The following is a 23,488-nucleotide window of genomic DNA, read 5'->3' as shown; positions in this document are numbered from 1 at the left end:
TAAAGGAGCAAAATTAAATGCCAACCGTTGTACTAAAACATGAGAAAACAAACAATATCCTGGAAAAAGCAGCTAAATCAAACGAATATTGAGTAGCATGGCCACTAAACCAAACGTATAAATTTTCCAAATAAACAAGAAGATAAATTAATACCAAAACAAAGCCGTTAAAAACAAAATTGCGTAATGAAGTTACGCTATTTGAATTTGCACAATGTAGTAATTACAAACATGCTGATCAACCAATGGCAGATGCAACATACGATCAATAATAAATACCCCAGAAAATTTATTTAAACTTTTTATCTCTATTACTCTTTATCGATAGGTTGAAGTAATAGTAACCTCCAGCACCGTCGCTAAAGATTTTATTGTGCAAAATCGAAGTAAGTTGAGGACATGAAACTCCGCTTAATAATAAGGGCCAGATGCAAAATGAAAAAGCACCAGGTGATGCTCTAGGTAGGCTACCCTGATGTTTAAGCAACCACCAGGTGACGTAAGTTTATATTAAAGACAGAAAATTAATGTGACTGATAATAATTTAAACTCTAGACGACAATAAATATTTGTTGACTTTCGCGATCGATGAGATATATTAGACCAGGGGTGGGCAAACTTTTTGAACCAGAGAGCCGAAAAAAAGCAAGAAAACCAAAAAATACGGTATAACATGTGTAGAAAAACTTTTATCTTGCAAGTTTGTTCCAAATAATTTGTGTTTTGTTAAGATCTTTCAGTTCAATGTAGCGAAAAAACAGCTATGCTTGTTTTTGTGAAATTTGCTCATCTAAAACCATGTTTTATGGCTAATGTATCAATTCCTGTTCTTAAGCAATCATTCATGACTATGCTGATTCAGTAAAATGCATAATGATCAATTTATGAACAAAGAAAAATGTAGTCAACCCAATATACTGTATATAGAATATACATTATCATCGTTTCGATAACGAAGTCTCTATGTTGGAATATAACATTTCAAATAAAAACATTTGAACAATAGTCCATGCTTTAATTACTGTAGTATTGCACTCAGACGGTAAATAACACATGTTTGAGCTTATGTGGCACATTGGTCAAACAATCTTTCAATATTTTCCTCCACACTTTCCGGGGTGTACTTCAGATACTTGTCTATGTTTTTAGTGAACTGCACCATTCTGAACCTATAAACATTACCTGGAAGTAAATTGACTGGCTTCCAAATTGCAACACTGGTAATATCTACCAACACCATACACACACAGTTCATGAAAATCACATTTTGTCAACTAATGTTTTAACAATGACATTCAATTATGTGTATTTATAACCTACATGTCCCGAAATGAAGTAAAGTCCAGCAAAATTATTTGCTTTACACGTCTCCGTATCTCTTTCTTAACTTCAAGACTCGGCATAGCCCACTGTTGATGAGTTTTCACCAATTCCTCAAATTCATTGTTAAACAACTTGAATTTCTCTTTAACAACTTGCTTGTCTTTATCCTTTAGCTGCAGATGAAAATACAGTACACATCTGATAACCAGCTTGATGGTGGAGTAGTTAGAGCATCTGCCTTAATATTTCGCGAACCAAGTATAAACAGGGCAATACTGCTGTTGTAATGCTCTTAGAAAAGGCAAGCGTGGAGCAACATTGCTTCTTTCTGTTCAGTTGGCTCAACAGTTCCAACAAAAGTGAGACCAAATAAAAAAGTGTCAATTGGAAAATGCACAAAAACATGTTCAGTAACTTGGCTCAAATTGTGAGGAAGCATCAACAATATAAATGGAGTAAAAATTTTCTTTAGCCTAAGACTAAATATTCTGGATTCATATGAACCATTTCAAGATAAAAGCTTAAACAACAGTCATTTAAACAGAACAATGAACAACCAAACTTTTTTTCAACTGTTCAAAGACAAAAATGAGGTGCAAACCTTTGTTCCTGGCTGAGCCTGTATAACGAACCCTTTACTTTCAGCAGAAAGGTAGCCCTGAAATTTGTCCCAACATTTTAGGTATGTTATTTTTTGTTCCTCAATAAATCCATTATACAATTTTGCAATTTCAGGAGTTTCAATCTGAGTAAGCTGAAGAAGCCCATGTCTATAAAAATTAAATTAATTTCAAATTGATTGCATTGCAGAAACGCCTTACAAAACACATAAATGGAAACAATATTTCAGCTACCTGTTTAAGGCATTAAGTATGAAATGATAATTGTTGAGCAAAAAAATTGCTGCTAATGAATTGTCCAGATACACCCTGGCTTTATTGTCCAAGTTCAATTTTAATGCCCCTAAAACATGACCTGCCCAACAAACATGACCTGATTAGAGAGGTTTATTGTATTACTGGAACAAAATTCTGTTCTTCCTCCAGTACAAGCAACTTGCAACTAAATTAATTCGTTGACGATTTAGCTGAGAAAGTTTCTGTATGCATAGAATGCATGATATTTTAGTATGGTAATGTGTTCAGTATTCATACTGATATAAGTTGACAAGGATCGTCTTGCAGTTGCAAGTGACTGTTGTGAGTCTCGTTGTGACGCAAGCATTCCTCCAGCTACATCTGCATTCTGTGCCAATTGCTGCAGGAACAGCATCGCCTAAAAAGTGCAGCAACAAAAATTTGTAACTTTGCAGACTGCAGAATTAAACTACACAATATTGACCACAACTTCTACATACATTGCTTGTGAGCTCATGCACAGTTCCATCCTTAGGCATGTTGGACTCTTTTTCTGGGTCACTCTAAATGGAGAAATTTTTTTCATTTTAACAGAAAATTATAAGAACTATTTTTAGCAAAAAAATACCATGCCCCATAGTGAAAATCTAGAATACCTTGACGCAGTCAGCAAAATCATCTAACACCACAACACCAGTTGATTCCAATTCGTAAATCAACCTTGGTAACTTCATGTGATACTGTTCATTAGGACTCTATTCATTACATGTTAAAAACATAATTTTTGAGTAACAAAGGATGGACAATTGGTGAGTAGCATGTTCCAAAATGTCAATATACTTTTAATATATCTTGGTATGCTGGTAGATGTTGCTTAAGATGTTGGATGGCAGGAAATATAGTAATGATTAAGGGATGATCATGTCTTGTAATGCACTGCTTTTCAAATGCTACAAAGGTCTGCATACAAAAATTGTATGATACTAATTTTTAACAAAATCAATTTCATTAACATCACATAAGCATAGAAATATTTTTGTTTTGATGACATGTTCTCAGTGTCATGGAAGTAACTGTAAAATACAAACCATTCCTGTTTGCTCCAGTTTATCAAGAGGATCTTTAATAATGTCATCAAACACACGCTGTTTGTGCTTGTCGGGAATAATAGATTGCATTATAGCCTGTTCAGCCTAAACACACAGTGTAAAAATACAGCTACTACGGTTACTAGGCCATTGTAAGACTTTAAGCACATCATATCCTTGTAAGAAACAAATGTTCTGGCACAGAAATGCAATACTCACATAAAACAGTTTAACACATCCTGATACCATATTGACAAATGGCTCTGTTTCAACCTCTATGATTTCTTCCTCAGCAATTGGAGCGTATGATGACTTACCCATAGCTGTATAAAACGTATATTATGGTAAAAACGCAATAACTGTAAGATATCAATAATCAGGAACAAATTGAAGGCTGGTTAAAATTATATTACAGCCAAAAATAAGTGGTATACAATAAAATACAATGTATCAGTATATTTTAGGATTTTGACCAATTCGCCGGTTGACTAGATTTTACCTGATTTAAAATGTTACTATTTATCATAAATACAATATTAAAAAGACAACAGGAATCCAGAATCTTAGTTAGTAAAAGTTAAGCACACTTCAAGAAACGATGTATGCAACATTTTCTAGTCCAAACACAGTGTACTACAGGGGCAAGAAGAACAAATGACAAAATCACCATTTTGTATAAAAATAGAAATATGTTCATTTTTATTGCAAATGAAACATACTGCATATGAGCGAACATCATGAATCAGGTTTAGCCAAGCAAAATGGGAGTTGGTCCAAATGCACACATAACTGTACAAGCATATTTAATTATATATACAAAGAAAGCAGTTGCAAAGCCAAGCAGCTAACACATGCATCAATTGACAATTAATCTGTATCACTGCAGTTGCGATTATTGCATTAATGCAGGCCACTGGATACAGGAATACAATGTTTTGTGTTGTAACACTCTATTTCAAAGTATGAAAATAAAAAATAGAATCACTTACAAAGTAAGCAAGGGCATAACTCGAAATGCTATACAAAACACTGTATTCATAGGACAAGATTAAGTAAACGTATGCTGCAGGAATAGTGGAGTTTGCAAATGATAAAATGTATCAAAAAAATTTTTTACAAAGCAATCTAATAGCATGATTATTTATTATTTCGAAAAGCATAAAAGCAAATGACAGCGGTCACCGCTTTACTGTATGAGCCCATCTCAGGATCGAACCATTTTGGGCTTATTAAGCAAGAAGTTTTTGTCACCCAGTCCATACGGATGACTGTATACAATGACCACAAACAACAGACAAGTTTATCGTTCAATCAGCAACATTTACTGACAAACTTTTTTAATTGCAGAAAACATGAAAAAATGATCAACCCCTTTATAAGGGCTTTATAAGCAAGTAAGGTTATAAAGCAGCAACAGCTTTATTAATCCAAATTAATCAGTACTGCAGTAAATTTTTATAATTAAATAAACGCAAAACAATAGTGCATGCTATGTGATAAACAAAGGTGACAAATAGTAACTAAATAACCTGTTTACTGTCAAACAAGGTTAGTTAGAGCAGTTTATTATTTTTTCAATGTCCTGATAAAACTTTTCTGAAACAGTTATAAATTGGAAATTGTATCGGTGCATGGCATCAATCTACGATTACAGACTGCACATTTCACCACCATATTGAAATGGTAAAATAATTTCACAGTTATTGTGAAATATTTGTGTTGTTTTAGTACAATTTAGAAAATTGTAATCTATACCACCGTCCTTACCAACCGGTAACTTATATGAAAAACCTTGTAATTCCAACTACATTTACTCAGCAAAGTTGATCACCACAAACCCAAGATATAAAAAGCAAAGTGTAGAGAGTGTTAGTTTCTACCAAAAAAGACGTATATTAACAAAATACAGAAATATGAAAATACTGTATATACAAACTCTCAGGTTTTGGCACTATTCAATTAACCAGTATTTACTATGTATTTTGAAAACTACAGTACATCACTTCTAACACATTGTATGAATTGTGAAAAGCAATCAAACTACTAGTAGGTAGATGTACATTTACATTATTCTGTTTCTTGTCGAATAACTTGGAATAACTGAAGTAGGGTATGGATTAAAACTGTGCTTAGACGATAATTATTTGATTGCATAGAAACAAATATATCAAGCATCCTAACACAAACAAATCTATTTGTGTCAGTACCAAGTGAAAACAAGTTATCAGTGTCTTGTTTCGTTTGAGTTTCTACATGAATCACATAATAGTTTGTTCTCTTAACATTAGCATTGTCAATCAGCTCTTGAAAGCATGAGTTCTCTTATTGAAAGGTGATCTGTATCTAAATGATGATCTAGTTGGGTTTGAATTTGTATTGGCACCTCCCCAGTAATGATTATAAAAAGGCAATAAGCATGCATATAAACACAGTGAAATGCCGACATTGGAAGAGAGGTGTTTTTCCAAAAGAAAAAGGAAACTACAAGGCACATGCGTATTAAACGGAAATTTCAGTGATTACCACAACCTGTATCTTTTCTTTTTTCATGCTGTCTGAAATTTAAGTAGTATGATTAACATGTATAATTACCATACCACTGTATATTCAAGCTATAGAATTAAAAGTATCTCGATTCAATCGCATGAAGGCTCAAGTATTAAACACCACACCCTAATGGTTTGCTATGGTACAAATATTACCCCAAAATTATTAAAATGAAACCACAATATGCAAATAACCAAAACCTTCAAAAACAAAACATTCATGGAACTAAAACTAAAACACCAACATTTATGAGGAAAAGCACTAACACCCTTTAAATACCATCCCATTACCTTGTAACTGCATAATAGCTGCATAACTGTTAATTTTAAGTTAACAATACCGGTAAGGTAATCATTACAAATAAATACAGTGGAAGGTTATTAACCGTAAGCTTTCACTGTACAAGGTGTCATACTATAAAGATTAAAATGTCGTAATAACCAACAACGAAGTGATTACGTTTTAAAATAATCCATTGTGCACGACACCATCATTTTATACATACAGTATTACATCAAAGCCCAATATACTGAGTTTATAACACAACACATCAATAAGCATAATATTCAATGGGTGACCACCAGTAAACTATATTTCTTAAATAAAATTTAATTTGCATTCTTCAGACTTTTTACTGTTTGCAAATTAGTATAACATTCCCTATTTTATGAATTAGTGACGCCCGAGATCTAGGCTACTCTACAATCAACAATTAGACTAGAAATATCATACTTTCGGAACTAGTATTTATGTTCTAATTGCTGATGATGCTGTTTGATACCTATTTATGTTAAATTATATCAATACAATGCAATCTAAAAACTAAAAAAGTATTGCTAAAAATTAAACCTAAATAATGAAAATTATGTAAGCATGAGCAAACAGTTTTATTTTTAAAAGAATGATCATCACATCATCCAGGCTAGCCTCTGTATCGGCAGGGGCTAAAATAGCACTAAATAACACAGTTAAGTCAAGTATCAGATTCAGGAGAAGAAATTTGGCCAATTAACCAGCTGGCATTGTTTTAGATATAATCAATTCAGATAAATCACCATCAAATTTTCAACACACTCTTTGCAACTGTTCAAATATTTGTAGAGAAGGTAAGGTGAACTTAAATATTATACCTCCAACACTACTTATGTTTTGAAGAGATTCTTTTCTTATAAATGTACTGGCTTTTCTTGAAAAAGTGCTGAAAACAATGTTCAGTTAGAACCAAACATTCCAGTATATTTTACAATTCAAACACAAAAATAAATTTTAAATATAAAATAAAAATATGTTTACCTTGCTCTTCTTGTACCACTCTTCTTTGGAGTAGTACCAACACTTACTTTTTTCGACACCTGATAGGTAAAAAAAACTTACTACTTCACATTTTGTATTTAGTGCTTTTGACAAGTACTGTAACAATATTGAAGCATATAATTAGTAAACGGTGTCATTTAAAATGTGCTGGTGAGTCTGAAAAGTAAGATTTCAATCCCAACTAAGTACACTTTTACACAAGTTTTACACTTTTTAAGTTTAGTCTAGCACTCAATTTTCTATCAACTTAAAATGAAGTTTCATCAATGATATTACTATTAGCGACTTGCCTTAAACAGTGCGTTCCTTAAGTGACAACCACCTTAAACTTTGCGAAAAGCACACATAGCAAAATCTGGTAAATAGTAAATAGGGAAGCAATTTCAGTACGGTAAATAATCATTAAATGCTCAAGGTATCGTAAGCCAGAGATTTTTCTTGGTGAATCAGCCATGATTTGTCCTAATACTATTCTGATCATAATGCTTTTGTACCGTGATGAAGGAAATCTCTACAAGGTAATTTAATGGACTTGAACTAGTTAAACTAAAGTTTTAAAATTGTGGAGCAAACCAAGCTGTTCTGTGGGGGAATTTCCTACTGCTTTCTTCAGTGGGTCTTGTTCTTTGCAAGAAAATAACTACATTTTTGAACTAATATCAATATTTTAAGGAGTCTTTTTCTGTTTCTATCTAACTCAACTAAATTCGTACATGCTAATAGTGTGTGCTCAATCATTATTAATACTTGAAAAATGTAATGTGGTGACTATTTAAAAAAAATATGGTTTAACAAACACAATTCAATTAAGAGAACTGTCAAAGATTTTTAAGTCTCTGTTTTTGGTGACTTAGTCTAGTCACTAGTGACTTGCACTTGAGCACTGTTAAAAGAAACGACAAATATTCCAACTGAAATAGCATATACTTATAAAAGAAAAATCATTATAATAAAAATAAATTTGCTGTAGTTTAATAATTATGGTTGAAAAAAGGACTTAATGCATGTAATTTAATTATAATCTACTGAATTGAATCAACTCATTTTTTAGCCCTAATGGTAAACGAAAGTGACAGGGAAAATATCAGACATTTCATTTTGTAAAACACTGTTGTAAATGCGAACATGGCAAACCAAATACTAATATATTTACAAGGTGCAATTTTTCACAATTTTGCCGCTTTGTTATGATATTTTACTGTAACTGTTGGAAAAGTTGAAATCTAAGTTTAACACGTTGACTGCCAACAACAAGATAAGTCGTAGTTGGAATTCTGATCCATGCTGCCAAACACGATTTATCTTGTTTTGAAGTGTTTATAGTCTTGACACTAAAACTAAACCACAGTTTTATCCACTTTTCCCACGAACTGAAGCTGTACATGGCTCTGGGACAAAAACGGAAAAAAATGGCAAGCGGCAACAGAAACAAACTTTTTAAAGAAAATTAAATTGCAAATTTATCAAAAATGAATACACCATGATAACCTGGATGAATATTGCTTGGCACCTGTCACCAGATATCTGGCATTAGCAGTCAACGTTTCAATTATTACAATTAATGTCATTTGCGTTTGGTGGTAAATATACTTTGAAAAAGTTGTGAACATTGTATGTGTCATCGTTTATTTTTTACTTTTGCTTAAAGCTGATAATTGTTGCGATGCAAGGCTGATAAAAACAACAATAAAAGCATAGTGTTAAAAAAAATTTGAGGAAAAGGTGGGGAAAGTGAATAAACAAATCTAATGCTGACGTTATTTAAATATGCATGGTATTATGTTATTTACTTATACTGCAAATAAGTGTGTTAAGATCATTGTGGCCTGTGTACAATTGGCATACACCCAAAAATTACAGCAACAACTTTCTTAACTGACAACCATGTTACAAGCAACATGGTCGATAATTTACACACACAACAAACTGGTAATGGCGCAATGAATAACATCACTGCCTAGCGTATCAACATTTGGGGATTCAAACCCGGACCAATTAGTGTGGGTGAAAATGACTCAGCTTTCTATCCTATTGAAGTCGATAAAATGAGTACCACTGAAGTGGGTAATATGCCCATGTGGGACAAAGTTAATGTACCAGCTATGGTGCTCTTCCTGTATCTGATCTAAATCGTCACAGTAGTGACATTATCCCAGGGTGTTATTTTTAGCACATAAATGCTGGGAACATAGGGAGAGGAAGATAGAGAACAGATACTACTACTAGGCCAGTATGCAAGGTGCCGTATTTGCAATAGCAAGTCAGTAACAAAGCTGCACAAGTAGCAAAAAGATGCAGATGTATGCATGGATATGTTGCCGCTAATGGCACTATCTTAAAAATCTAAGCCTGTCAAGGGATCATTGACCTCTTTGCCAGCTCTTGCCACTACTCACTTGTGGATCATGGCTCACATGGAAGAAAGCGATCCACTCAGCAGAATTATAACACCATAAAAATCTTGCAATTCATGGTATAAAAAAGTATAATCTTAGTAAACAACTTTACCTTATATTACTGTATCATAGTAGCTATTACTATTACTATAGTAGCAGTTATATGCACTGTAATCTTTAAAAATCATAGCAAACACAATGAAGCCGAAAGACATTCCAAGAAATCCTTTCAGCAATTCAAAAACATTGACGAAATGGAGAACTCTCATTAAACTCAAGGGAGATTATTTTGAAACGAGGAACAATACAGGTGATGTTTGCAATGGAAATGAATGTTTGGTGAAACCACTCCAATTGCTTTCAGACATACTTTTTATACTTAAACAGATGAATAAATGGACACTTACTGAACTCTGTCCTTTGATGAAATCTCGTAATCTAAATGTGACAAGACAAATATGTTAGTTTTAGTTAATCACAATGGAAACTCTTGAAAAAGAAAAAAAAAACATTAAATTGCTTTGACTATGTTGACTATAGTTAAAGAAAACCATTTCCAAAGTCTGCAAAACTGGCAGCAAATATAACGAGAAAATGAGACTTGGTGAATTGATGAGGTTTAGTGCAATCACTCAGTAAACCTCTGTTATTGTTGTAAACCATCTCTTAGAAAATTAAAAAAGGATTTGATTTGAACCAAAATATGTATGTTAACCTTTAACCCTATCTACACTGTGTGGCCGACCCTGCACACAGTCACAGCAAAACGTGGCGTACAGTTGCACCGTTTGCTTTAGAAACTTGAAATTTGGTGACTTTTCCTAAAAAAGATTCAGCTATCTGACCATGTTTGTTTTATAAAGTTAAATTTTGTAATTTTTGAAATATTTTCATAATTTTGCTCTTCTCTCCGCATTGAAGCATATCGTTTTCTTTTTTCACGCACAACTAACTCGACTAACTGTTCTCTTGTCATGGTCAGCTGGTTTTCCGCAAAGCAGGGGTGCGGCATAACAAAAAAAACTTCTAGAAATGTATCAATTGTAGAAATACTTAATTTACACTAAATGCACTTTCTATAGTTTTACAATTATGATGTATATATACTGGAAGCCAGATGTTTTTGCTGCTTACCTGTAAAAATCCGATCAGTTTAAGACATATAGTTCTCGAGTAATTAACAATTGAAAATTGTGTGCAGATTCGGCCACACATAGTTAAAATAGTAATGTCGCGCCCCCGGTTTAGATAGGGATACGTTAATATCATAGTAACTTGAGCAAGCATTAAATTATTATAGACCACAAAAGTTGATGTTTTTAGCCCACTTCAAACTGCAAAGAAAACATATCAGTATGGTTATTGCAGTACCAGTATGCTTTGAGTAATACTTATAATATCATAAAGTACATGAGATCTAAAATTATTGACCATTCCACAACTATAACCAGGGTTGCCATAACGTCCTTATTTCTAAGATTTGTCCTTATTTTAAAGGTCCGTGTCTTAGAAAAATATTTTTGTCCTTTTTTCTAAGAAATGTCCTTATTTTCACTTGCGTCCTTATTTTTAGGGCAGAGGTTATTAATTTGGGAATTTTGTCACCTTTAGTACACCATTTTGTACCAAAGAGACACCAAAATAAGAACATGCAGATAGTGTCTGTTTTTTTTTAGGAACATTGGTTGCTTTCTCCTGTTGTGCACTGTTTAATGTGTATTCGTCTTTCGGTTCCTAGTCATGCTTATTTTTGAGTTGAGACCGATGGCAACCCTGACTATAGCAATAGTACTTTTTTAATTTTTAGTTACCCTTCTAGTGTCCGAACAAGATTGGAGGATCGAATAGCAGCATAACTCTTTGTAAAACCTACATTTTTAAAAGCAGAGTATTTTAGACATTGTCAAAAACCATTATAAGATCAAAGTACACACAAAATTATGTGGTACTCTACTTCACTAAACCCATATAAATTACCTCACAAATAAATATTTTAACCATTTACGCATACCTTCAGACTTCCCTGGCCCCGCCAGCCACTGAGCAATTAAAGCTAAATCGGAAACAGTTTTTTCATGAAGATGGATTCCAACATCAGCTAAAATATTTAAGCACAGGTAAATGCATATTTATTGTTTAGTGAAAAATGAAACCTACATTGAATTCCTACATTGAAACCAAAAAACATGACATTTTACAGTTGAATTATAATTTTTATTTAATTTCAAATTTTGAGTGTTCAACAGTTTATAAATCACCTTCAGTGTCTTTATCATGGTTGATGAGGTTCATGACTTTGTTTGGTGGTAATGGTTTTGTCTGTCGTTGTAGCTGCCCTTGAAATTCTTTCTCCAAGCTCTCTTTACCATTTGTGAAGAGGGTGCTCTGAAGTTATTACATAAAATTAAAAATACCAATCAAAAGTAGTATAATGAGGAATAACTATAGGAAGCGCTGCTACTTTGAAGGAAGCATACCACAGTATTCAATTCTGGGCTGTCAGGATTGTTTTCAGAAAAGAAAGCAACCGCCTGACCTAATTGATCCATGCACTTTAAATATCTTTCCACCTGTCGACTTGGCCTACAAAAAATTTGCTTAACATTTTGATGAAGAATGTCAGTTGATTTGCATAAACATTGGTTGGGGTGTGGTAAATAAAATAATGAACTGAAGGTTGTAGCCTATACGAAAATATTTGGCAACGCAACAAGTATTAAAGACACTGAGACTATTCCACATTAAACCATAAGACAAATGCAGCAGCAAGCAGCTATTTCAAACCAAGGCCTTTATAAATACATAAAAAATGCTTTTATGCTGAAAAGATATCCCATAACATCTAGAGAAAGTTAACCACACTTTCACACAAATGATGGAAAAATCATAGCACATACCCTTGTCTCAACACTGATTCCACTTCATGTGCAACATGGTGATATCCTATCACATGATCAAGAGAAACTATTGTCTTTTCAATATCTACATATTTTTTGAAAACAAATTTTGGATTTTGCCAGACATTGCACAAAGGCGGAAGTCAAATATGATTAAAATAATATAACTATTCATCTAATACAACTATTCTAATACAACTATCTATTCATAGTAATGTTGCGCGAAATAATGTTACGAATAATAATGCAATGTTGATGGATTAAGATCGCGGAGATAACCTAGTGATTAGAGCATTCGTCTTAAATACGGTGGTTCTGGGGTTCGACACTGGGTTGCATCACACAAAAAATATAATTTTATTTTAGTTGCTGTCCGGCCAGAAACTAGGTACTTTGAATTGGAGTAAGGTGCATACTGCTTTTTGAACATGGTGCTACATTTGCAAAATTAATTGATTTTTTGCTTTGCGATAATCCGTATACCCCGCTAAATCAACATTTTATGACAAAACAAAGTGGTCTGGATTAACGAGGTCTGAATGTTTTCATTACTCTAACTCTAATTCAAATGTCTATTAATAGAAAAAACTTTTTAACTTAATTTCCAAATGATGTTGGATACGATTAAAAATATACTAGAAAGTAATCTATTAAAAATAGAAAGAAATTACTATCTTGGAGGCGCTGTAGATCCTTCGTATTTCTATGTACGGGGAGAATGGTGTCTTCAAGCTTATGCAAACGTTCATCAAACTGATTCAAAATGGTAACCTTAAAAACAATAGTTTTGATAATTTCTGCAAACTAAATAAAAATTTAACTATTATATATCAGCTCAATAAAACGTATATATGCAAGCTATGGCTTAAATTTATTTTGCAGATGCAAAAACCTCGCACCATATTAAAATTACAACCTATGAATAGTGACTTGGTATAGTTTCCGAATAAAATTCTCAATTTCTACCTGACTTACAGGCTTTGTCAATACTGCAACTACTTTCGTCCATGTCTGTCTTTATTCATATTAACTTTTTGGCTAATTAGTTCGAAATTTTGCTGAACGATGTACATAATTACATACTTTTTCGGTAAAACTTTGCTTTGCAAAATTGATAAATGGAATCATGCATTGCAAAACCAAACAAAAAACGCCAAATACTTGATCAGATGTTGTAAATAAACATAATCTGTGTAACTGTCTATTTAAGCAAATCCAAATGTGTTACATTTGTTAATTATATTAAATCAAAGTATTTGACAAGCAAAAGAAGCATGCTTAAACTCACTGCATTACGGATAAATAAACCTACTTTTTGCTTGTACCAAATTACTAATCAATCTCACAATCATTAAACTGTCTTTTTAGGTCAATAATACAGCAAAAACATGAAGATTATTGTACTATTTTCTTACTTTAAAGCGATGATTCTAAACTTTTTGTAAGCTCATCCATACATAAGGAACATGCAAGTCATAACTCATAATGATCCATAACCGTGTCATTGTGTTAAAATAATTATGCTTGAAGTGACATTGTACTGAAAAGGCATTTTTGCACAAGCCCCACCTAAGATAAAAGTAATACGAACAGGAAAGATAGCATCATAGATCTTTATTCCAAGGCAAATTATTATATAATAAGTTGCACATCGATTGTCTGCATAGGATCCAGAAAACTAGGTTGCCCAATTTTTTTCAAAAAAAGTGACTTAATAAGGATATCTTCGAACAGTTTTAACACTAAAATACTCCTTACCATCTTGTTGGTTAATTCATCAGCTTTGGCTAAGGATCCTTTTATCATTTCAGACCTCATTCTTTCCTGCAAATATGAATGACATAATAAAAAAAAACATTATCCTACTACCTGAAATAGACATGTTTGATACTGATACTTTGTATGCATATAAATAAATATCAGTATAAACTGATACTATAACATGATACCATATTCTTTTGAGGATGGCTTCAATTGTTTAATCTGTGAGAGTACCTACCTGTGTGATCATGTGTGTGCGCGACTTTCAATAGAGTAATACTTTAGCATCGTTCGTTTTACATGTGTGTCACAACCATAAGCACCTATGTCCTGATTGGTTGCCCACTGGGTACCCATTGTTTTTTTAATGATTACCAGACAATGAGGTTGCTCATGAAATAAATGTCTGGATATTGCCATTGTCAACCCTTGATCTGCTATACGCACAGTGTGAAGAAATTGTACTAATAATGTATGTAATTGCAGGAAAAGACTCTGGAAATTGTGAAGATATAATTGGAGATAGAAAAAGTAGAGCTCTTATGAAACCTAAATGGGCCTAAAAACGTTGCATTGTCTGATTGTGTCTGTTGACAGATTAGGCTTGGTTTGCCAGAGTTGGTTATACAACTTTGTTAGGGGGCATCCATTTATACAGAGCCTGGATGCCCAGGGGAACCCACTCAGAAAATAAAGGGTATTCAATGCATCTATCATTGACAATAGTAAACACTGGACACACAGTACCAAAATCGGGAATTAAAACATTACCTGTATACCCAACATAATGACCATAAATAACCTTACCTATCAAATAAACAAATTTGCTTGCGACAAATGTCAAAGATTTAAAAAAACAAATTCAAAAAAAGACCTTCACTGAGACTGAGACTGAGACTGAGACACACTGAGACCTTCATTGCTGACTAGCAGTATTCACGATTAGTGCATTCTATCTTTTATATGTCGCAAAGCAGCAAGCAGACCGGTTACATGAAAGCAAACTATTTTGTACGACACTTGTACAGATGTATTAAATCAGAGAAAAACTTTTAACGAAAAACTAAATGTGTTCATTAGTGAACACTGGTACTTTAATGCATACTTGGCCAAAACCAAGACAGTCGTTATGAATAAAGGCATATTCACACAAAAACCTCACATAAAAGCAGTGTTAGCAAAAAACAGATAATATAAATAGGTTTTATTCTAAGGCAAATCATAGAGCAACTCGCGACCTTATGTCCCCTTTCCTACATCAGCTAATAAAGATAATGTATCAGTTTTATGCAACTGCTTTGTTTAAAACATAACTTGTAACCGAATTTGCAACCCGAACATTTGTCAAATAATGTGACTTATACAGTATCATACAAAAGATTTTACAAGTAGCCTGCTTGTTTTAATGCATCAATAACCTTGTGTCTTTCTAAAGCACTCATTCTGTCCTCTTAGTTTACTGTGCTTCATTTGAAAAGTTGTACATATACAATGAGCATATAAAGTATGTATCTCAGATTTAGCGTAAACAGCAAACACATTTAAAAGTGCCTTCAGAGTTGTATTTATTGTGAAACTAGCTAAAATAATTCACAAACCAAATGATATTTGGCAGGAAAAATGAGCTTCTTATGAACACTGGGACTCAGTGATTTATTCGTGTTATGAAAAAAAATAGATTCTTTGCTCAAGCAAGATTCTGTGACATCTTTTTATTTTATGTTGGCAACCCCATACAATCCTATAAGAACAGCGAAATATTGTAAAGGAAATCTTGTTTCTGAGATTACAAATTTTGTCCAAACATTTTGAGTTATACTACTCTACTTAGAAGACCTATTTACTTGCCTGACTCAGTTTGTCTTCTATTTCCTGTTTTCTCAAAAATATATCTTCCATGTCGCAGTGATTGAGGTTGCTCAATTTGCTAATCAAATAGCTCTTTCAATACATATCCAACAAAAATTAGACTTATACCTGTGGCAAACAAAACAGAAAAGAAGTTTTATAACTTATATAAGCTTACTGGAATATATATTTTATGCTAATGATTTTGTTATGAGTCATATCATTATAACATGAATCTATTATAACATAATTATAACATGAACACTCTATTTATTACTTGCTTTAATGATTTTATGCAATTTTCTACTATGGATGGTAAAAAATTTAACAAAAAGCGAATTAGCGGCTTTCAAATTATAATCAAAAACATTTTGACCACTGAATGGTTTCAAATTAAACAAACAAACTGAAATATCTTGAGATCTGCTCATTGTATATAAATTGACAATTTTTTGATCTAATCCACGTTTTCAGGAGTGGGCTTGTTACTTCACCAAATAAAAATGAACTACAACCTTTACTTTTTAAGACAATAATTTTTGTGCCTCAACTTTGAACGATATGAAAACAATGATATTTTCAGAATTTTTTGGAAATTCTTATTTATCTAAAAAGCGGAAAGGTAGATAAAATTTGTGCCACGAACAATGTGTTGTTACATTCATAATGTTTCACGCAATATGAATTGCAAATTACCATCGTCCATTTTTTTTATTACTTTCAAGTGTTGTCTATTTATTCTATTATAGCAAAAGGTCTTATTTGATTTTGGCAGTTATTAAACAATATATTTCTTGTATTTGCAGTTAATTTGAAGTATTTTGTGGTGGTCGGACGACAGAAAATTCAACTCACGGGCGATTCAACCCAACCCATAAACAATTCAACTCGCAGACGATTCAACCAACAGTCAGTTCAACCCAGGATATTTCAACCTACGGTCCGATGGACAAAGTATTCTTGTAAACTTGTAGCCAGTTGAAGATGTATTGGCATTGGATAGTCTAGTAGAGCTATATTACTTTGTTTCATTATTGAATTGGTTTGGTGGACGTGCTAACCTTCCATCGTTATAGTAACACTGCAATTTACAGTTACACACTGTACATTTTAAGCCCTTCAGTGCTTTGCCGCTTTTTCCCGTTTGTCAATTGTTTGTGAGCGTACTTCTTGTTTGACAATTCTACAAAGAGGTTAGCACCATACTTTCCACGGTAAAAATATAAATAAACAGTACAAAAAATAAGGCCATATTTGCTGTGTTCGTTACGACGCAATTTGCCTTATTTATACAAACAACTGTTGATTATACAGTTTGTGAGTTGAAACTTCCCTGGGTTAAATCGTTCTGGTTTGAATTGTCCAGAGTTGAATCGACCTGCAACTTCATTTTGTATTTCATCTTTACATATAGTGTATCAAACACTACATCTCTCTCACGTCTAAGCCATACATTTTAGTGCACAAAACATTTAAAAAGTTGATTTAAAATAACTTGTTACCGATATGATATCAGCTTGTTTTCAATAACAATTCTAACATGTTGTCTAACACGGTTTCAACTCCTAAACACTATAGAGCATGCTAGAACAGTAAGCAAAACATCAGGTTGCGTTTATGAAAATAAACAAATTGCTAATATTTGACATTGTTCTGTCACGAAATTTCACATACTAATTTGTTGTACAATAACTATGCCAACAGGCGTGTTATAGTTTAGCATCGCACTATTGTTTTATACGAGGTCTGTTCGAAAAGTATCCAATCTATTGGCATAAAGCACACAACACAATGAATTTCGGAAATTTTATTTAATCTCCTTCAAAATAATCCCCTTGGCGTTCCACACACTTTTCCCAGCGCTTCTACCACTTCTAGAAGCATCTCTTGAATTGCTCCTCCGGAATGTTCCATAGCTCCTCCGTCGATTTTTATATAATGTTTTCTCGTGATTGAAATCGTGTCCCTTTTAAAGCGGTTTTATACTTGGGGAAAAGCCAGAAATCACATGGTGCCAATTCTGGAGAGTAAGGACCCTGGCAAACGAGTGGCATGCAATATTTGGCAAGAAAAAATTGGATCACATGGGCGGAATGAGCGGATGTATTGTCGTGTTGAAGCCGAAAATTCTTTGCTGCTCACATCTCTGGCCGCTTTCTTTGCACAGCTTCACGAAGGCGACGTCCATTTGGTTTTCTGGTACATACTCGTGATGCACAATGCCTCAGGAATCAAATAAACAGGTCATCATCACTTTCACATCGCTGCGAACTTGTCGTACTTTTTTGGGCATTGGGGATTCCACATGCTTCCATTGTGAGGATTGAAACTTGGTTTCTGAGTCGTAACCATAAACCCATGTTTCATCGCCAGTGATGATAGTCTTCATAAATTCTGGGTCATGGTTTGCACAATTCAGCATGTCCTGGGAAATTTCCTGTTCTCCGTAAGCAGCTTGGGAACGAATTTCGCTGATACTCTCCGCAGGTGCAAATCTTCGATTAAGATGGAATAAACTGCACCTGTTCTTATTCTCACATCTGTAATGATTTCTCGTACTGTTAAACGACGATATTCCAGTACTAATTGGCGAACCTTCTCAATCACCTCCTCGTTTCGGCTTGTGGATGGCCTTCCTGAGCGTGGCTCGCTCTCCCTGACATTCGGCCATCTTTAAAGTGATTAAACCATTCCTTTATCTGAGTTGGGCTTAAGGCCTCGTCTCCAAAAACTGCTGAATCTTTCGAATTCTTTCAGTTTGACTATCACCAAGCTATTGGAAAAACTTGACGCAATATCTCTGTTCGATGCGTTCTGTCATTGAAATTCGATTATGTGTGAAAAATATCGCCGGACACGTACTATATAGTCCAGACTTGGACAACTAGATAATTCTAGTTGTCTAATTAGACTAATTAGAGCGAAATGCCGGTAATCTAATTCTAATCTAATTTTTGAAATGTTTCTTTGCTCTAATTTTAATTCTAATCTAATTTCTGGTTTTCCTGAAAATGCTACTTTGTCCGTGTCGTTTTCCAGCAAGTTATACAAGAATATCCCTCGCGCAGGGAAAACCAGTGCCAAGCCGCCATCGCATTGCTCACACCATACAGTCTTGGTAGTTATTGTGACGAATAGTAGCCATAGTGACATAGTAGCTTGTAGTGAGGTATGATATAATGCAGGCGGGCAACGCGGCAATGAATGGAGAGTAGGCCTACCGGTACCTACAATAATCTCATCCTGCCAAAGACCTTGTAGTTTCGACCACAACCAGAACAGCAGCTCGTCCGACTCCGAAGAAAAAGAGATGGTTAACACAGACTTGTTCTCTTTCATGCCGTCAACTACATCAAGAAAAAAGAGGAAGATTGCTTCAGGTCTAACCAAAGAAAATATTCAAAGTGATGAAGTTGAAAGATGTTTCGCAGCAGAGCGTGAGAACATGGACTGCGATGTTTTGAGTTACGCGAAAAGAGAAAATCGTTTTCCTCATCTCAAGGCTGCTGCTCGAGAACTCTTAAGCATAACTGCAACATCAGCTCCATCGGAAAAAGTTTTCAGCCATGCAGGAGAACTGTATAGTGGTGTACAGAAATTTGTCATTCTCACGCTTATGAGAATGAACTCTGATTTGATATGAACTGAACTTGATTTTTGTTGTATTTCTTTCTAATTCGGAATTTAATTCAATTTCCAAGTTTTCGCGAATTCAGTAATTCTAATTCTAATCTAATTTGGAAAAAAACTGTGTAGCTATAATTCTAATTCTAATCTAATTTGGAAAAAACTGTGTAGCTATAATTCTAATTCTAATCTAATTTGGAAAAGCTGAAAATTTTCTAGTTGTCCAACTCTGCAGTATATACCTGCCATAGACACCTTAAATAGAAGGACTGATATCCTCTATGCTCGGTATCTGGAACTTGGGTCCCATCATAATTTGAGTCAAATACATGGTAAAACCTTCATTCTGGTGTCTCTTGGGGTGTTTGGAAGGGTGAGGAATTACTTTTTCATACTTTTAACCTTCTACAAGGTTATCTGAAGGTCATTTAAAGGTCAAATCACGAAAAAATAGCGCAAAATCACTCAAAATATTGCATATTTTCTCACTTTAACAACTGAAACACACAGTATCCACCTCTATTTAAGTTTGTGAGAAACTCTGAATTAATCCGATGGTCGTCATCATTTTCAGTTTCGATACGCAAGATATTAGCTGGATATTTGTGTTCCAAATATCCAGCTAGAAAAATACATTTATGCTTGACACTGTCATTAGATTGCACTAGGTCTTCAGTGTCAGCAATGGTGATGTCCATGGTTGACGACACTCATTACGCATGTTAATACCGGAATATCGATCTTTCACATTCATCATGTGAAACCAATCAGTGATGAGTTTGACAAAAATGATGGTGCCCTCGTTAATGCCAAGTTTATCCTTTAGAGTTGAAAGAGCAGCAACTGTCTTGTCATTGAAGATCTGGCATGTATACAAAAGGCACGCTTTGTCTCTGCAAAGATTTTGGGTATACAGCTGTGTATGTGATCTTGGTAAGACGGATGCTGTTTTTCCGGTCTTCATTGTACAGTGCTTCTATGTCCTTCCATCGTGCAATACATGTGTTTCCATCTTTTGTGAAAGAAAGTTCCTTATCATGCACCGTTATCCAGTTATTTCTTATATTTTTAAATGAATGAACGTAGTCAAAAACAAGGAAAGCATAAGAATTTATAGCGTCAATGAAGACTTTACCAGGGCCATGTAATTTACCATAAACTGCAACATTTGTATTGCAATTATCACCTACACAAGAAATTATACTACCACCAGCATTGTTTACCGCTACTGAAGCTTCCAGTAGAATTTTCTTGAGTTGATCTGAATTAAGTTTTGCAACAGGGTAAATGCGTAGTATATATCTAGGGCCACCAAAACGGCAGACAACTTCAATCACCAAAGCATGTGTTGCAAGAACTTCGGTATCACCAGTACCATTTTGCGCATAACCAAAAACACGACCACCTGAGTACCTAAGTGTTTCTGTGAGCTTCACTTCATCAAAAAGAATGTTGACAAGACACTGCTGAGGTTGAAGCTTTTGGAAAAGTTGCTCTAAGTTTTCATCATGGAAACTACAGGAGAGTAGTTTTTTCAACAGTTCCACTCTCGGTAAAACAATTGAACCGGACTTTCGTATCCTTTTATATGCAGCTGGAGAAATGTTATGAAGTTCGGCAGCAAGTATATAAAGATTTTTGTCAAAACGTCGACCTTCTGGAGGAGTGAGCAGTATCGTTCCTTTTCAGCTCTGGCCTCTGCTGAAGCAGTTGTAGGCCTAGTTCTGGGTGCTGAGGAGACCTGCTTTAAGCATGACTTTAAAACTCCAGGGAAAATGGAGGGTGGTTGGCTTGGTCTTTTTCCACCTTTAACTGAAATCCATTCACAGTCAAAATGATTAGCACAAGCATAGATCTGCTTAAGCTGTAGCAAACTAGAACGCTCATTTGGCATGGCATCAATCCAGCGGTTTCGTTCTACTTCATCAGTTGGAAATGATACCACTTTGGAGTACGGTTCCTCCCTGTAATTGCCTCGACAACCATATACATTACATTTCTTAGGCATTGTGTGTTATTAACAGAGACCCCTGAAAAAAAATTGTTACGATTATGCAATAGAACTAAATCTAGAGTCTATGATTGGGACCCAAGTTCCGTAACCCGAGAGTGCGAGTTACTAGTCCTTCTATTTAAGGTGTCTATGATACCTGCATTTAATGCTTAACACAGAGTTGACATGGCCGATCGGCTTCAAACGATTCATACGTATGGAGTAATAGTGACGTAACAATGCCCCAAAATCTTGGCACTACTTTTGCCGGGAAGAGAAAAGGTCGGATATTTTTCGAACAGACCTCGTATCACTATTGGTTTGTTTTTAGATGTATATTTAAAGGTATTTCACCCGCGATGCATGCATGCATGCATTACGCGATTCCTTATCTCGCTCCTAATTATGGTTAACTTCGCGGCGGTGATGGAAATTTGGTTTTATTCTACGTTTTGGGGTTGCGTAAGAAGGCCTGGTGCTTTTATTGACAGATAATGAGGATCGTTGATTGCAGGTCTAGTCTTTTTCTAAATACGAATTATTTTTTCTGTTATTTAAAACAAGAGTAATATAACTAATTAGTGGAAAATTGCCAGGACTTACGTTATTGTGATTTAGCCACTTTGGTAACCGGACGGCAGTACAATAGTCACTTCGTGGCCAAACACCCAAGAAACTGTCAATATTTTGCCATAGGCAAAGTTTATGATTAACCAGAATGACAAGTTAAATACAAGTAACTTGAACTCATGGGTCCAGTAAGTGCACAACTACCTCAAACTTAGCACATTATGATGTCACTATGGTTGGTATCATTGTATTGTGGGGGTAAAAAAAATCATCATCCGGGGAAATCCCCATAAAAAGTATAAAAAAAACAAGTTTTTCGAGCTTCTAATGTCTAATAAACTACTTTAAAAAGAATAAGCCAACAGGTTAATAATATAGAAATGAGTTCATAACCAGAATCATAACCTGCCAAATCATAACCGCCCAACTTACAAAAAATCAATACCCTTTTCTAATCGTAACCCCCTCAACATAGACTGTAATGGCAGCAATGTAGTAACCATATGAAGCCAATCACATCGTCTGCAAAAAAGAAACGGAAACCCAATTTAATGCTTCAAACAAACGCCACGTTTAAAGCACAAGGCAACAACGACCTTTCTTTAAAGCAGTATATCTCAAGGAAAACCCAATAAAAACATTCAGAAATGTGGTCGAAAACAATCTTCGGCCCGTTTTAATTGATTGAAATTGTGACACCACGTGGCAAGATAATACGCCCTAAACTTACGACAAATTGCTTACTCGGTTAGTGGCACTGTGTTCAAATTTTGCCAATATGTGTAAGTTGTGCGCCGAAATTGGAGTTATTTCCGTATTAAGCACACACACCATGTATTTTAAGCGGCGTTGAAGCTGCTGGATTACGTTCCAATCTCCAAGTAACCCTCTGGTTAAATTTAATATTTTACTTTTTAACAACTGCAGAATGAAAGAACCTGGCTCAATTATAAAATGAAAAATAACATTTCAAACATGAGCTTTTGCGACATTTTTTTGGCCCTTAGTAATTGTATTTATGAAAATTATTAAAAAATGCATATTTGGAAATATAGGCCTACGCTATAGGCTACCTGGGCTTAAGTCCATGTCACGCCCGTGCAGATTGCATTACGTAATGTGTAATAATAAAGTTTTACACATTACAATCATTACATAATGTGAAGTTTTAAAAAAACGTCTAAAACTTCCACAAAGTTTGCTGAATGAACTTTTTCAATAAGTGTTTTGCATTGATCTTACATGCCTTTGAACTACCTCTCCCTGC

The 23,488-nt window shown here is 34.3% G+C and overlaps 2 protein-coding genes across 4 annotated transcripts; one reads left to right on the top strand and one right to left on the bottom strand.

Annotated features, from left to right (window-relative positions):
• Window positions 1–353: 353 nt before the first annotated feature.
• On the bottom strand, window positions 354–22,373 carry LOC143452488 (exocyst complex component 7-like). 3 transcript variants are annotated; one of them, XM_076953486.1, is made up of 22 exons: window positions 22,255–22,373; window positions 16,032–16,160; window positions 14,181–14,246; window positions 13,094–13,193; window positions 12,423–12,507; window positions 12,003–12,108; window positions 11,784–11,910; window positions 11,537–11,623; window positions 11,337–11,394; window positions 9,933–9,963; window positions 7,109–7,167; window positions 6,946–7,013; window positions 3,488–3,591; window positions 3,269–3,373; window positions 3,021–3,140; window positions 2,837–2,935; window positions 2,681–2,743; window positions 2,478–2,598; window positions 2,178–2,298; window positions 1,925–2,093; window positions 1,321–1,496; window positions 354–1,169 (listed from the first exon to the last, which is right to left on the bottom strand). In XM_076953486.1, the coding sequence occupies exons 2-22, from the start codon at window positions 16,080–16,082 to the stop codon at window positions 1,064–1,066; spliced, it is 2,022 nt and encodes a 673-aa protein (XP_076809601.1). In that variant the 5' UTR covers window positions 16,083–16,160; window positions 22,255–22,373; the 3' UTR covers window positions 354–1,063. The 3 variants fall into 3 exon arrangements, with proteins under 3 accessions (XP_076809601.1, XP_076809603.1, XP_076809602.1); XM_076953488.1 differs by lacking the exon at window positions 6,946–7,013 and adding an exon at window positions 6,106–6,131 and having other exon boundaries at window positions 22,255–22,372; XM_076953487.1 differs by lacking the exon at window positions 6,946–7,013 and adding an exon at window positions 5,798–5,823 and having other exon boundaries at window positions 22,255–22,371.
• On the top strand, window positions 18,909–19,884 carry LOC143452491 (uncharacterized). Its single transcript, XM_076953490.1, has 2 exons — window positions 18,909–19,149; window positions 19,217–19,884. The coding sequence occupies exon 2, from the start codon at window positions 19,342–19,344 to the stop codon at window positions 19,672–19,674; it is 333 nt and encodes a 110-aa protein (XP_076809605.1). The 5' UTR covers window positions 18,909–19,149; window positions 19,217–19,341; the 3' UTR covers window positions 19,675–19,884.
• Window positions 22,374–23,488: the final 1,115 nt, after the last annotated feature.

This window comes from Clavelina lepadiformis, chromosome 4 (assembly GCF_947623445.1).
Source record: "Clavelina lepadiformis chromosome 4, kaClaLepa1.1, whole genome shotgun sequence".
Classification (NCBI taxonomy): domain Eukaryota; kingdom Metazoa; phylum Chordata; class Ascidiacea; order Aplousobranchia; family Clavelinidae; genus Clavelina; species Clavelina lepadiformis.
Note: the sequence above shows the minus strand (reverse complement) of the source record. Positions and strands in the feature narration are given on the sequence as shown.